This window comes from Anolis carolinensis, unplaced genomic scaffold (assembly GCF_035594765.1).
Source record: "Anolis carolinensis isolate JA03-04 unplaced genomic scaffold, rAnoCar3.1.pri scaffold_8, whole genome shotgun sequence".
NCBI classification, from domain to species: Eukaryota; Metazoa; Chordata; class Lepidosauria; order Squamata; family Dactyloidae; genus Anolis; species Anolis carolinensis.
This window is the reverse complement of record NW_026943819.1, coordinates 27,546,007-27,563,021: the sequence shown is the minus strand read 5'-3', so window position 1 is coordinate 27,563,021 and position 17,015 is coordinate 27,546,007. Positions and strand designations below refer to the sequence as shown.

Here is a 17,015-nt window from a genome sequence, read left to right as displayed (position 1 = left end):
CAGAGTCATTGCAATTGAAATGTGCCCGGCCCAAAGATTTATGTGGAAAGAAGCACAGTGCATTCCAAGTGTTTTGGAGAAAGAACATGAGCAGCGAAGCAGATAATGGAAGGCACCAAAGAAGGGCAATTTATGAACGGGATGGGAGAAATGCCCTTTCTCATATATTAAGAGTGCTCACAAACGGGATGGAGAAAATCAATATAAATCAGAAGGAGGCTCGAACTAAATGATGTGGAGGCCTGGATACAATCTCCAGCTTCTCCATGATCAAGCTGGAGGTCAGTATTGGGCAACTTGCAGCCCCTTAGATCCTGTAGTTGCAACTGTGGTTTGTGGCCTCCATGCCAGTGGGATGATAACTCCAAATTTTGGGATATGTTTTGGGATATGCTCAGAGGAGCTATCCAAGATGTTAGAGCCTTTACCCCAATGTAGGCTCATTGGATAATTCCTTTAACTCAGTGGTTCTCAACCTGTGGGTCCCTAAGTGTTTTGGCCTACAAGTCCCAGAAATCCCAGCTGTTATACCACGTTCCAGAAGCATTCTCTCCTGACGTTTCACCCACATCTATGGCAGGCATCCTCAGAGGTTGTGAGGTACAGTAGAGTCTCACTTATCCAAGCTAAATGTGCCGGCAGAACGTTAGATAAGCGAATATCTTAAGGTTTATGTGCAAGGTTTATGTGGACGAATGGATTAAGTATTTTTATTGTGCTGTTTCAAATGTATTTATTGGATTATTTTAAATTGATTGTTTTAATTGTTATGTTTTATTTTTGTACTGTATACCGGCATTGAATTTGCCAGATTGTGAGCCGCCCTGAGTCCCTTCGGGTGAGAAGGGCAGCATAGAAATGATGGAAATAAAATAAATAATAAATAAATATCTTGGATAATAAGGAGGGATTAAGGAAAAGCCTATTAAACATCAAATTAGGTTATGATTTTACAAATTAAGCACCAAAACATCATGCTATACAACAAATTTGACAGAAAAAGCAGTTCAATACGCAGTAATGTTATGTTGTAATTACTGTATTTACGAATTTAGCACCAAAATATCATAATGTATTGAAAACATTGACTACAAAAATGGCTTGGATAATCCAGAATCTTGGATAAGCGAGGCTCGGATAAGTGAGACTCTACTGTATATATCTGTGGAAGTTCCTGGGTGGGGGGGAGAACTCTTGTCTGTTGGAGGCCAGTGTGAATGTTGTAATTAAACCCCTTCATTACCATTAAATGGCCTTCCAAGCTTCATGTCCTGGCCTGAGGGAATCCTTTGTTCAGAGTCGTTAGCTGCCCCTGATTGACTCATGTCTGGAATTCTTCTGTTTTCAGAGTGTTGCTCCTTATTTACTGTTCTGATTTTGGAGTTTTTTTTAATACTGGTAACCAGATTTTGTTCATTTTCATGGTTTCCTCCTTTCTGTTGAAGTTGTCCACATGCTTGTGGATTTCAATGGCTTCTCTGTGTCGTCGGACATGATAGTGGTCCGGCATTTCTGTACTGTCAAATAATATATAATATTCTTGGGTTGTCCTCTAAGAAGGAAACTATATTCCAAGTAAAAATGGCTTCAACAAAGCAGAGCTGCAAATGACAGTGACTTAGAAGTCTCTTAATTATGAGGTCCCCACATGTCAATTTCCTGGTAATTGACTACAAGTCTAAAAAGATTTTTTTTTTCCAAGTGGAAAAAGTTGGCCAAAGTCCTCCTGGGATTATGGAGATGTTAGAAATCATGGATATCAAAGGTCAATGGCAGCGGGAACGCTCAGGAACATGAGGGGCTATCACATCAGTCCATGCCCTGCATGAAACTGATTAGAGTTTGGGAAGTTTCTCCTTTTTGAGCAATTTCTTTCTCTTACCCATTGCAGCATTTGAGAAGTAATCATTTTGAGAAGCCACTCAGGCCCCGGAGGAGTCCACTCAGCCCTCGCAACGTTGTCTTTTAAAGTGCAGTAATTTCTTCCTCTTGTTCGTAAGAGGGTTTCAGAAGTGACCTCTTCCCATGATAAGGAAACTTATGTTTCTCGCTCTGCAGCTCATTCCTCTTTTATTAATTTCTGATAGACGGGTTTATTTGGCTTTTTAAAAGAGACTTGTAAAAGAATGTCTCCTGCAAAACAAAGTCCCATCAAGGTGCTTCTAGAACCACATCCTAAAAATAACTTCTGAAAAAAAAATAACTACCGTATATACTCGAGTATAAGCCGACCCGAATATAAGCCAAGGCACCTAATTTTACCACAAAAAAACTGGGAAAACATTGACTCCAGTATAAGCCGAGGGTGGTAAATTTCAGAAATAAAAATAGATTCTAATAAAATTACATTAATAGAGGCATCAGTAGGTTAAACATTTTTGAATATTTACATAAAACTGTAATTTAAGATAAAACTGTCCAACTCTGATTAAATCATTATTCTCATCTTCTTCAATGTAAATGTGCTTATGTATCCTTTTAATAATTGAGTAAATAATAAATGTAATAATACTAATAAATAGAGTAAAATAATAAATGTAATAATAAATAGAGTAAAATAACAAATGTAACAATAATCAGATGGAATGTAATGAGAATAGAAACAAAAAAGGAAAGAAAGACTAAATACAAAGGAGAAATAATAAACCATGGTTAATAAAACCGAAAAGAAATAGAACAGAAACCAGACTTTTTTAAAATTATATTTTTGGTATTTATATATATATAAAAATTATTATTTTCTCCTTTTTCTTTTTTTCTTTTTCTCTTTTTTCTTCCCTCTTTTCCCACATCATCCCCCCTTCTCCTTTCACTTTCTTTCCTATACCCAATATTGTTCTCACCCTTTCTATGTTTAAAATTACTATAATAATTAAAATAATAATCTTGCCTTAAATTGATTTGCTTTTTGGAAGGACACTTTCCTAGTTCGAATGTATTAACATGGGTGGCATTTTTGGAACAGTGACTTATATCAGATGACTAACCAGGTGAGAAATAAGCTGGAGTTTTAATGTACTTAAAAACATCCCTCTCGTGCATGGATAAGTCAACAAGGGAACATCACCAGAAATCAATGGGATGAAGAAAAGACACTAGAAACGTCACATTAGTCCTCGATGGAAGTTCTGGGCTTTCACCCAAATGTCCTCTGGTCATTTGCAAGAGCCTTGGCTAAACATAACTGCTTTAATGGGAAAGGAGCATTGAAGACGTCAGACTGTGGTTCTTTCATCATGGATTAGGACACAATGTGATGTCTCTGTTATTCAAGTTGGTCAAAATTGCTTTCCAATGTAGTCCATATCATGAATTCAACTGGCGCTGAATTTAAGCTTCAGTGCATATGCTGGTGGTATTTTGGGGGCATTTTTGTCATTTCTGAATTATGGCAATCCAATGGCTTTGCTTGGCAAGGTTTGTTCAGAGAAGAGAGAGTGTGACTTGCTCAAGGTGACTCAATGAGTTTCATATGGAGATTCATCTGTATCCTTTTGAGCATGAAGAACTACAACAGTGGTTCTCCACCTGGTGTCCAGATGTTTTTGGCCTTCAACTCCCAGAAATCCTAACATTTGATAAACTTGCTGGATTTTTGGGAGTTGCAGGCCAAAAATATCTGGAGACCCCATGTTGAGAACCTCTGAACTAGAAAAACCACAAATGAGCCTTCTAAAGTACCGTATATACTTGAGTATAAGTCGAACCAAATATAAGCCGAGGCACCTAATTGTACCACAAAAAAACTGGGAACACTCCAGTATAAGCCGAGGGTGGTAAATTTCAGAAATAAAAATATATACCAATAAAATTACATTAATTGAGGCATCAGTAGGTTAAACGTTTTTGAATACAGTAGAGTCTCACTTATCCAAGCCTCGCTCATCCAAGCTTCTGGATTATCCAAGCCATATTTGTAGTCAATGTATTCAATATTTCATGATATTTTGGTGCTAAATTCATAAATACAGTAATTACAACATAACATTACTGCGTATTGAATTACAACCCAGTCCGAACCTCAGCTGCAAGTGGATGCCAAATCCTTGAGCCTTTTCTAATTGCAAGCTAAGGAGAATCTCTCTCCGAGGCACATCCTTGAAGCCGTGTTTGTTCTCCGAGAGAACACTTGTTCCAAAACACAAATCTTTGTACAAACCAATCGGGGAAATTCCCAAAGCTCTTCTCCGGCAGGTATGCTATCAAAGGCAGGGGAATCTCTTTGAACAAGGTTTTTCATCCACGAAAGCACTTTGTTCAAATGAGAACAAATCACCATCACCGACGGCTCTTCTTCGAAGGCATTGCATTAAACCCCACAAAGGCCGAGCGAGAGGAGGAAGGAGAAGAGAGGAATTCAAACCCATCCCGTGAGATGAGCTCTGACATGCGGTGAAGGGTGGACCCGCACATCTTTGTTATTTCCAGACGGACGGTTGTCAGATATTTCTGGCGCTTTGTTGGGCCCTTGTGTTGTTTTCTGAAGCAGGTGAAGCGGGAAGAAAAACAACCTTCAAAAACAAATCGCTGGCTTGCGTGTCTGCATGAGTGTGTGTGTTTTTCAAAAAAGGAAACTGACTTTCTGGAAGATCTTCCAGATTCTGTTTGTAAGACTATTTTGCATGTTTCACCAGGGAAAGAAACGCTGTGTTTCAACTCTGCCCATGAAAGAGAATTTCATCCAGTGATCTTTCTTTTCTCCCGCTGTGGTTCCTACTTCGATTCTCACCTTTTCCCTTTTCAATCTGTTTCCTATAAAAGGACAGGGCTGAGAGCTTGATGGGTTTGCTAGAAGGTTAGAAAAAGTAACTTGACAGGGGAAAAAACTGATTCAAACTATCATTAATAGTCTCCCATACAATTTATGATGACGATGATGATGATGATTATTATTATTATTGACACGACGACTGTTTAGCATGGGCTTGGCCCCATGTAAGCCGCCCCGAGTCCCTGGGGCAGGGTATAAAAATAACATTATTATTATTATTATTATTATTATTATTATTATTATTATTATGACACAGCAAACAAGATAGATATGCTGTATTTCATATCACAAAATCACAAGTCGAACACTTCCCAAGTGTCTAGGACTGTGTGATGTATTATTATTATTATTATTATTATTATTATTATTATTATTTTATTATGACACAGCAAACAAGATAGATATGCTGGATTTCGTATCACAAAATCACAAGTCGAACACTTCCCAAGTGTCTAGGACTGTGTGGTGTATTATTATTATTATTATTATTATTATTATTATTATTATTATTATTATTATTTTATTATTATGACACAGCAAACAAGATAGATATGCTGGATTTCGTATCACAAAATCACAAGTCGAACACTTCCCAAGTGTCTAGGACTGTGGTGTATTATTATTATTATTATTATTATTATTATTATTATTATTATTATTATTTTATTATGACACAGCAAACAAGATAGATATGCTGGGTATCGTATCACAAAATCACAAGTCGAACACTTCCCAAGTTTCTAGGACTGTGTGGTGTATTATTATTATTATTATTATTATTATTATTATTATTATTATTATTATTATTATTATTTTATTATGACACAGCAAACAAGATAGATATGCTGGGTTTCGTATCACAACATCACAAGTCGAACACTTCCCAAGTGTCTAGGACTGTGTGATGTATTTTTGGATGATGCGTGCAGATCCCAGTAGGGTGGCCTTTTGCAGTTGGCAGATTGTAATTTTGTCAATGCCTATTGTTTCCAAATGCCGGTTGAGATCTTTTGGCACGGCACCCATTGTGCCCATCACCACTGGGACCACCTCTACTGGTTTCTGCCAGAATCTTTGAAGTTCAATCTTGAGGTCCTGATAGCGGCTGTTGTTTTTCGTCAATGCGACTGTCACCTGGGATGGCAACATCAATGATCCAAACCTTGTTCTTTTCCACAACTGTGATGTCTGGTGTGTTGTGTTCCAGAACGTTGTCAGTCTGGATTCGGAAGTCCCACAGTATCTTTGCGTGCTCATTTTCCAATACTTTTGCAGGTTTGTGATCCCACCAGTTCTTTACTGCTGGCAGGTGGTACTTGAGGCATAAGTTCCAATGAATCATTTGGGCCACATAGTTGTGCCTCTGTTTGTAGTCTGTCTGTGCGATTTTCTTACAGCAGCTGAGGATATGGTCCATGGTTTCGTCAGCTTCCTTGCACAGTCTGCATTTTGGGTCATCAGCTGATTTTTCAATCTTGGCCTGAATTGCATTTGTTCTGATGGCTTATTATTATTATTATTTCTTATAACCCGCCTCCATCTCCCTGAAGGGACTCGGGGCAGCTTACATGGGGACAAGCCCTAAAAACATCAGTTTGATGTACAATTAAAACACAATACAAATTACGTGATTAAAACATATAATAATAATAATAATAATAATAATAATAATAATAATAATAATAATGTGGCACAGACAGACTACAAGCAGAGGCATAACACCATTGCTCAGATGATTCATTGGAACTTGTGCCACAAATACCATCTGCCTGCAACCAAGAACTGGTGGGATCGCAAGCCGGAAAAAGTTACAGAGAATGAACATCTCCCCGAACTGATTCGGTATATGTATCTTACAACTTCTGAGGATTTCTGGCATAGATGTGGGCAAAACGTCAGGAGACAATACTTCTGGAACATGGTCATACCGTCCAGAAAACACACTACAACCCATTGAAAAATAAGTTTTCCCAACTGTTGGAGACCTTATCAGATGAGAATGAGAATCTAAATGAGAATCTAGCTACAATTTCCCCTATTATTTGATCAGCCAGTGCTTTGGTGGACTTAACATTGCACAGAAAAATATGAGGACTTTTGGAATAACTTACAGGGCTGTTGCAACTATAAAAGTAAAGGGTCATACTGCATATCCTTCCAATGTCCCAATTTGGACAGTCCCAATTAATTCTACAACATCACATGTGTCCCAGTTTTCATTGGAAGGCATGGCATCATTTGGGATAATATTTTTAAACGCTAGGATGAAAAGGTAGTAAATTAATTCAGCAAAAAAAAAAAGCCAGGCCTCCAAAATCAAGTTCTTTTCAAACTGCTTCTTGTGCTGCTTTTTCCCCCTTTTCTTCTTCCAGAACAGAACACCTGGCTCAGTTCAAACTGGGTCAACCATTTTCTGGGCGTTTGATTTCTTGGCTTTGGCATAAAGAGGAATGAATACCCTGTTTTTGGTGCTGGTTCCTGTTTCCAAGTCCTTCTCGTGCTACTCACTTGTCTCAGCCTTCGCTGCAAACGTCTCTTGGCAACCTTTATACTCAGTCTATGCTCAATGAGCAATGACTTCTTTTTAAGAAGGGGAAAAAAAGATAAATTCCAGTCTCTTGCTGTATTAGAAATGTGAATTAGGCCAATGGATTTCCAGTCAATTTCAACTAACTCATCAAGTCATAGCATGCCGTGTGTGAATCACAGCCTGCACCTAAGTCTTTGGAACAGAACTGGGGAGGCTGACAAAGTAGGGAGGAATGTAGATAGTTCTTTGGGGAGTGTTTGTGCTAAAATGCCATCTTCTCATTCTGAATAACCACTATTTGTATTATTTTTAACATTACTACTTTCCATGGAGCTGCTAGGAATTGTGGGAGTTGTAGTCCAAAACACATGGAGAACCAAAGTTCGCCCAGGCCTGCACTATACCCTCTTAACTCTTCCACACACCTTTTTCCATGATGCTCAATGCTATGCTATGTAATAATTCCATGCATTGACATCTAAGTTCTGTTTTTCATGTGATTTCGGTGGTCACCATAATTTAAACCAGTAGTTCTCAAGCTTTAGTGTTCCAGATGTTCTCAACTGCAGTCAACTGAATGGATGTCTGGAGCATTGACATCTAGGTTCTGTTTTTCATGTGATTTGGGTGGCCACCATAGTTTAAACCAGTTTTTCTCAAGCTTTGGTGTTCCAGATGTTCTCAACTGCAGTCAACTGAATGGATGTCTGGAGCATTGACATCTAGGTTCTGCTTTTCATGTGATTTGGGTGGCCACCATAGTTTAAACCAGTTTTTCTCAAGCTTTGGTGTTCCAGACGTTCTCAACTGCAGTCAACTGAATGGATGTCTGGAGCATTGACATCTAGGTTCTGTTTTTCATGTGATTTGGGTGGCCACCATAGTTTAAACCAGTTTTTCTCAAGCTTTGGTGTTCCAGATGTTCTCAACTGCAGTCAACTGAATGGATGTCTGGAGCATTGACATCTAGGTTCTGCTTTTCATGTGATTTGGGTGGCCACCATAGTTTAAACCAGTTTTTCTCAAGCTTTGGTGTTCCAGACGTTCTCAACTGCAGTCAACTGAATGGATGTCTGGAGCATTGACATCTAGGTTCTGTTTTTCATGTGATTTGGGTGGCCACCATAGTTTAAACCAGTTTTTCTCAAGCTTTGGTGTTCCAGATGTTCTCAACTGCAGTCAACTGAATGGATGTCTGGAGCATTGACATCTAGGTTCTGCTTTTCATGTCATTTGGGTGGCCACCATAATTTAAACCAGTTGTTCTCAAGCTTTGGTGTTCCAGATGTTCTCAAATGCTGTCAACTGAATGGATGTCTGGAGCATTGACGTCTAGGTTCTGTTTTTCATGTGATTTGAGTGGTCGTTCTCAAGCTTTGGTGTTCCAGATGTTCTCAACTGCAGTCAACTGAATGGATGTCTGGAGCATTGACATCTAGGTTCTGTTTTTCATGTGATTTGGTTGGACACCATAGTTTAAACCAGTTGTTCTCAAGCTTTGGTGTTCCAGATGTTCTCAAATGCTGTCAACTGAATGGGTGTCTGGAGCATTGACATCTAGATTCTGCTTTTCATGTAATTTGGGTGGCCACCATAGTTTAAACCAGTTGTTCTCAAGCTTTGATGTTCCAGATGTTCTCAACTGCAGTCAATTGAATGGCTGTCTGGAGCATTGACATCTAGATTCTGCTTTTCATGTGATTTGGTTGGACACCATAGTTTAAACCAGTTGTTCTCAAGCTTTGATGTTCCAGATGTTCTCAACTGCAGTCAATTGAATGGCTGTCTGGAGCATTGACATCTAGGTTCTGTTTTTCATGTGATTTGGTTGGACACCATAGTTTAAACCAGTTGTTCTCAAGCTTTGGTGTTCCAGATGTTCTCAAATGCTGTCAACTGAATGGGTGTCTGGAGCATTGACATCTAGATTCTGCTTTTCATGTAATTTGGGTGGCCACCATAGTTTAAACCAGTTGTTCTCAAGCTTTGATGTTCCAGATGTTCTCAACTGCAGTCAATTGAATGGCTGTCTGGAGCATTGACATCTAGATTCTGCTTTTCATGTGATTTGGTTGGACACCATAGTTTAAACCAGTTGTTCTCAAGCTTTGATGTTCCAGATGTTCTCAACTGCAGTCAATTGAATGGCTGTCTGGAGCATTGACATCTAGGTTCTGTTTTTCATGTGATTTGGTTGGACACCATAGTTTAAACCAGTTGTTCTCAAGCTTTGGTGTTCCAGATGTTCTCAAATGCTGTCAACTGAATGGCTGTCTGGAGCATTGACATCTAGATTCTGCTTTTCATGTGATTTGGATGGCCACCATAATTCAAACCAGTTGTTCTCAAGCTTTGGTGTTCCAGATGTTCTCAACTGCAGTCAATTGAATGGATGTCTGGAGCATTGACATCTGGGTTCTGCTTATCATGTGATTTGGGTGGCCACCATAATTCAAACCAGTTGTTCTCAAGCTTTGGTGTTCCAGATGTTCTCAACTGCAGTCAGCTAAATGGATGTCTGGAGCATTAACATCTGGGTTCTGCTTATCATGTGATTTGGGTGGCCACCATAATTCAAACCAGTTGTTCTCAAGCTTTGGTGTTCCAGATGTTCTCAACTGCAGTCAATTGAATGGATGTCTGGAGCATTAACATCTGGGTTCTGCTTATCATGTGATTTGGGTGGCCACCATAATTCAAACCAGTTGTTCTCAAGCTTTGGTGTTCCAGATGTTCTCAACTGCAGTCAACTGAACAACTTTATTAGTAAGGACTTCTAGAAGCTGAAGCCCAGACCCTCTTGACATCCAAAGCCTGGATCCTGCTGGTAGATGTACAAGTTCTTCACACTCAGCAAAGCGTGGCCTGCAAATAAACTTCAGGGTGGGGATGGAAATGACCCAGCCTATTACTGCTGAGTCTTTAGTCTACAACGGGGTTGGGAAGCAAGCCTTCATCTTCTGCAGATCCCAGGATGATTTGCAACAGACCAACAAAGACTCCTGACTCCCAATTGCTTATAAGCAGCAGAAACAAAATGACTTTCCCACACACACCCTTCATTATGCTGCAGGAGTGGAGAACGCGTGGAGTCACCGCAAATGGATTCCCACAGGGAAAGGCTGTGGGCTCCATTGTCTATCAGACTCAAAAGTCTCCAACTCAGCAGTCTGAATCGTGCAATATTCCAGGTATTCCTGGACTCCAATTCCCATCACTAATGATCAAGGGTGGTGGGACTACCACTGTGGACCACATCTAGGTTCAACCCATGCATTTCTTCCTATTGGCTGTATAATCCAGTTCAAAGCAGATAATCCGGATCTGGAAATGGGATTATATGGCAGTGTGGATGGAGCCTGAGAGACTAACCATAAGAACAAAAAGGTAGAATATTTTATTTATTTTTGTATTTATTTATGACATTTATATCCCGCCGTTCTCACCTTGAAGGGGACTCAGAGCGGCTTACAAATAATATTTACATATAGTGCACTATATCACTAGCACAGCACAACACTAGCACTATATACCAGCATATTGCACCACACCAACTGTAATATTACAAGTAATATTACATGTAATAAATAATATATAATTAATATTATTATATTGTATTGTTATTCATAAATAATATATAATTAATATTATTATATTGTTGGGCCCGAGCTGTGGTGCAGGCGGGAGAGCAAGCCAGCTGCAACCAGCTGCAATGAATCACTCTGACCAGGAGGTCATGAGTTCGAGGCCCGCTCGGAGCCTATGTTTGCCTTGTCTTTGTTCTATGTTAAAAGGCATTGAATGTTTGTAAATAAATGTAAATAAATAAATATTATATTGCATGGCATTATAATATTTTATCAATATTATATGTATATGCAATATAGTAATTATTATTTATTATTGTAAATTATAGGTAAAGTTAAAGGTTTCTCCTGATGTTAAGGCCAGTCATGTCTGACGCTAGGGGTTGGTGCTCATCTCCATTTCTAAGCCGAAGAGTCAGCATTGTCCATAGACACCTCCAAGGTCATGTGGCCGGCATGACTGCATGGAGTATATTATATAGGCTTAGTGTGATTCCATAGCAGATCCAGCTTGGTACATCTGGCCACCATCATAGTTGCTTTGGCATCTGCTCAGAGCATAAATACTATAGTTCTGGCTTTAACCCCCTGTGTAGAAAAGTCAATGAAAGCTTATGCTACCAACTTTGTTCTCTCAGACCCTAAGAACCCTTTGCATAGTTTTTTTTTTTCCATGTCAGGAATGACTTGAGAAACTGCAAGTCACTTCTGGTGGGAGAGAACTGGCCATCTGCAAGGACATTGCCCAGGGGACATTGCCCGGATGTTGTGATGGTTTTACCCTCCTTGTAGGAGGCATAATAATCATCTTCTTCTTCTTCTTCTTCTTCTTCTTCTTCTTCTTCTTCTTCTTCTTCTTCTTCTTCTTTATTTTTATATCCCGTCCCATGTCCCCGAAGGGACTCGGGGCGGCTCACAACAGGGACAAGCCCGAAACAACAACACAACATATTTGACAAAAACTTGAAACATTCCAACAATACACAAAATAAGATAATAGACAATACATTAAAATCCAAGCAGATAAAATCAGAGTAATTAAAAGCTTCTCTCTTGTCCCCACATGGAGCTGGAGCTGATAGAGGGAGCTCATCCACGCTCTCCCCGGTTTAGATTCAAACTGGCAACCTTCAGGTCAGAAACCCAATCTTCAAGTCAACAGTCCTGCCAGCATAAGGGTTTAACCCAATGCACCATCTTTGCACAGTGATATTCCAGACTAACATAGCTATATCTTTGAATTCTGTTTGCAGGTGTAGTTTGATATTAGTCTTGAGTATGTTGCCAATGGGATTTCAGAGAATCTGCAAACCCTTTGCAGAATGAATCACAAAGATAGTCTGGGTCTCCATCTCCATTTCAGGCTCACATAATTCATTGGCTTTGAGCAAATTCTGCACCCGACATCTATATTTCCTTCTTCTTGCCAACTTTTTTTCATGAGATACAAGCTTTCTTTTAATGGACTGTTGCCCGTTCCAGGGAGAAAGTGCCTTCCGCTAAGTACAGCCTTACTCAGCCTGCGGGCTTGTGCCAGGACAAGTTGAACAAGTAGCTAGCTGAAACTCTCTGCTGCTTAAGTATTAAAGGCACAGGATCCATGTTATCTTTTCCTTTCATCGCTTTCCCAGTGAAACAAAACCTGTACCACTTAAGGAAAGACACAGGCTTCCCCAGTTTCCATGCAATAGAATGCTGGAATACTGATGCATTTTTTTCCATGCCTAAGTAAACCTCCCCTAGTCCACATTGGTAGCAAGGATTTTACAGATCAAATGTTGTGGAGTAGATCCAATTATCAGTTACTGGTTGGGGAGTCAACACAGAGATAAATCTTACTTATGCAGGGTCACCATTAATCAGAGATTATTTGAAGGCAGACAATAAGGGCAAGGTTCAGTTGTTGGGTCCCAATCCTGGAAAAGCATGAGTTAGATAAATAAATAAGAGGTGGTTGTGAAGAAGGACAAGTTGCATGTTCTTCACCTGACTATTTGCAGCATCAAGTGGGAATGTTGACATTTATGAGCCAGCTCTGTGAGCTCTCAAAAGACATCTGCCCCATTTGGAAGACCTAATAATAATAATAATAATAATAATAATAATAATAATAATAATAATAATAATATGCAATTAAATTAAATCGCAAATAAAATGCAATTAAGGCCAAGATTGAAAAATCAGTTGATGACCCAAAATGCAGACTGTTCAAGGAAACCGACAAAACCATTGATCATATCCTCAGCTGCTGTAAGAAAATCGCACAGACAGACTACAAACAGAGGCACAACTGTGAGGCCCAAATGATTCATTGGAACTTATGCCTCAAGTACCACCTCCCTGCAGTAAAGAACTGGTGGGATCACAAACCTGCAAAAGTATTGGAAAATGAGCACGCAAAGATACTGTGGGACTTCCGAATCCAGATTGACAAAGTTCTGGAACACAACACACCAGACATCACAGTTGTGGAAAAGAAAAAGGTTTGGATCATTGATGTCGCCATCCCAGGTGACAGTCGCATTGATGAAAAACAACAGGAAAAACTCAGCCACTATCAGGACCTCAAGATTGAACTTCAAAGACTCTGGCAGAAACCAGTGCAGGTGGTCCCGGTGGTGATGGGCACACTGGGTGCCGTGCCAAAAGATCTCAGCCGGCATTTGGAAACAATAGACATTGACAAAATCATGATCTGCCAACTGCAAAAGGCCACCCTACTGGGATCTGCACGCATCATCCGAAAATACATCACACAGTCCTAGACACTTGGGAAGTGTTCGACTTGTGATTTTGTGATACGAAATCCAGCATATCTATCTTGTTTGCTGTGTCATACAATATAATAATAATAATAATAATAATAATAATAATAATAATAATAACTTAAATGGCTTGGTGTATGGTAAATTCTAGGCCCTAGGGGAACATGGTGAATTTGAGCAAACTCTGAGCTCTCCCTGTAAATATCTTGAGAGTAGGAGCCCTGGTCTGGGTCTGGACAGGATGACTGTGTCATCTGCCTAAAGCAGAATGGGGACTCTCCTCATGCCCAAGCTGGGAAGGTGTCCTTGTGGATCCATCATGACTTCTTCTAGGTTGTTTAAGAATATGTTAAACAGGGTAGGAACTAAGATACAGCCCTGACTGACCCCTTTGATCATTTGAATTGGTTTAGAAATTTGATGAGGAAGAGCAATTATCTTAAGAGTCTCACAGGGTCTAATTACTGAAGATTCTTCACAAAAGCGATACGAAATGTACTTCCAGCAGAGCTCCTAAATGGCAGACTATCTGGGCTCGGGCTGTGGCGCAGGCTGGAGAGCAGCTGCAATGAATCACTGCAATGAATCACTCTGACCAGGAGGTCATGAGTTCGAGGCCCGCTCGGAGCCTATGTTTGTTTGTCTTTGTTCTATGTTAAAAGGCATTGAATGTTTGCCTATATGTGTAATGTGATCCACCCTGAGTCCCCTTCGGGGTGAGAAGGGCGGAATATAAATGCTGTAAATAAATAAATAAATAAATAAATAAATATCCCCTACTCCCAAAGATTATGCTGGTGGAAATGAAATATAATCATTAGAACACATCTTGTTGCAGTGCCGCTATTACTCAGCCCAACGAGGTCAGCTCAGTCACCCAATCCTGACTCGATTGTCTGACTATGAAGGTCAGATATCTGATGGAGGATAAGCACCATGAGGTGATCCTCATGGTGGCAAAGTTCTTTGCAGTGGCGTCAAGGCTGAAAAGGGGCCTAGTCTCTGATCGGGATATTACCTGACATTGTGTAGTTCGTTTAGTAATTTCTCCAGTTTGACTGTTCTGTAAACTCTTGTATGTTATTTACTTAACAGCTGTGGGTCCATGGACCATAATAAATTTATGTATTGTTGTATAATGATGATGTATTTGTTACCCACCTAGCATGCAACCTTAAGTACGACCTGAGCATATATTGCAAGTTATCAAATGATATGTCCATACTAACCAACTCATATGGGTTCTGTAGCAAGGAAAGATAGCCCAGCCAGAATTATTTGAGAGACTGAGATGTATTAGAAATTGTACACTTGTCTTTGGCTTAAAATGCCTCATCCTGGCGGTCCTGGTAGGGAGAAAAGGGTAAAGTATACAGCAAGTAAACAAAGAAGAAATAAAGCAGGACAGTACCTCTTTCCCAGATTTCTCGATCTCCACCGTCACCGTGGTGTGGTTCTTGTGCTCTTGGAACATGCAGAGGTAACAGATGCAGACCTGGTCCGTCTGGCAGAAGAGCTCCATTGTCTTGCCGTGGACGGGGCATTTCCGGGCTTCAAAGTCCTTGATGGGATCCAGGAGCTGGTGGTCCCGGAAAGCCGCCCCTTCCAAGTGGGGCTTCAGGTGGAGCTCGCAGAAGCTGGCTTGACACACCAGGCAGGACTTGACCGCTTTCTGCTTGTTGTCGATGCAGGAGTCACAGAGGACCTCTTCCAGGATGCGGGGCCTGGAGGTGGGACTTCGGCTGGGCCGGTTGTAGTTGTTCCTCTTGGCTTCTCCCGATTCCCGGAGGGAGGCAATGGGCTTCCTGAGATCTGCAATCGCCCCGCTCGAATACAGCGACTTTTTCTCCTCCCCTTCATTAGCAAAGGGTTTCTTTGCTTCCATGTTAAATAAGGACTTCCTCAGATCTCCTCTCTCAGGGAAGGAAACTTGGGCCCTTCGAGGTTCTCCAAGCTGCACATTTGGGAAGTTGGACTTCTTGGATTCTCCGGACTCCATATTGAAGTAAGTTGACCTCTTCTCATCGGACGATTCCACAAACTGGATGATTGGTCTCTTCCAGTCACCCCCAGCATAAATAGAATTTTTCAGTTGGCCTGTTTCCACTGAGGCATTGTTTTTGTTGGTGTCCTTCTCCCCTCGATTTGGGCTGGTGGCTTTCTTCCCTTCTTCTCCCTCCTTCTTAGGAGAGGTTGAGTTCTTCCCTTCTTCTGGCTTCCCGGTGGTCCCATTGGTCCTTGCTGTCTCCATGCCGTAGGCTTTCTTCTATCTTTCTGGGCTCTTTCCCTTCCTTTCTGGCCTGCAACTTTGAGTTTCTGTTAGGAAACAGTCAAAGCTCAGCCTCACCTGCCCTTGTCACAGAGATAGACCAACCTTTTCGGCTCCTGTCCCGGCAAGGAGTGGAGGAGGAACGACAACGAAAGCTCTACCAAAATGCCACACCTGTGAGAACGGGGAGGAGAAAGCGAACACCTGAGTTATGCTGGGCAGAGTCAGCCAACGAGAGATGTTACAAAAGACATCAGAGAGATTCGGCTACATAGCTAATTATATAAGGCCGACACACCCAAGAAGATTCCTGTCCGACCAGGTTGGGGAATGAAGATCTGTTTACGTGTCGTTTCCACTTATTTATTTATTTGTTCTTTAAAAAAATAATGTGCACAAAGAGGACGCAGCAACCAGTTTGGCTGCCTGCTTTTGAAAAGGGATCCCCATTGACAGCAGGCGTGGAACAATCTTTTTGGAGTCTTGGGTCGTTCCCATTGACGTAGAGTCAAAGGGTGGCTCACTTCGGCGTTATGTCCACATAAAGCAGTTTGATGTCACTTTTACTGCTTTAAATAGGAGATATAGTTTGGTGAGGCACCAGCCCTCTTTGGCAAAGTCGGTTAAAGATCTTATAAAACTACAACTCAATTTTTATGTCAAGCTGCTTTGAGTCTCCTTCAGGAGATATAAAGCGGGGTATTAATAATAATAATAATGATAATAATAATAAGAATAAGAATACCATTGAGCCATGGCAGCTAAATGATATCAAGTGATGTGCCAGCCCTCTTTGGCAAAGTAGGTTAAAGACTTTGTAAAACTACAACTCAATTTTTATGCCAAGTCGCTTTGAGTCTCCTTCGGGAGATATAAAATGGAATAATAATAATAATAATAATAATAATAATAATAATAATAATAATAATACCATTGAGCCATGGCAGCTAAATGATATCAAGTGATGCTCCAGCACTCTTTGACAAAGTAGGTTAAAGAATTTGTAAAACTACAACTTAATTTTTATGCCAAGCCACTTTGAGTCTCCTTTTGGGAGATATAAAGTGGGATATAAATAAATAAATGAACAAAC

At 40.3% G+C, this 17,015-nt stretch overlaps 1 protein-coding gene across 1 annotated transcript in view; it reads right to left on the bottom strand.

Annotated features, from left to right (window-relative positions):
• The window catches only part of trim29 (tripartite motif containing 29), a 57,565-nt gene extending 41,440 nt beyond the window's left edge, over positions 1 to 16,125 (bottom strand). The window contains exon 1 of the mRNA XM_016994710.2: positions 15,065 to 16,125. Within this exon, the coding sequence (XP_016850199.1) occupies positions 15,065 to 15,904 (840 nt within the window). The 5' untranslated portion in view covers positions 15,905 to 16,125. The remainder of the gene's footprint in view (positions 1 to 15,064) is intronic.
• Positions 16,126 to 17,015: the final 890 nt, after the last annotated feature.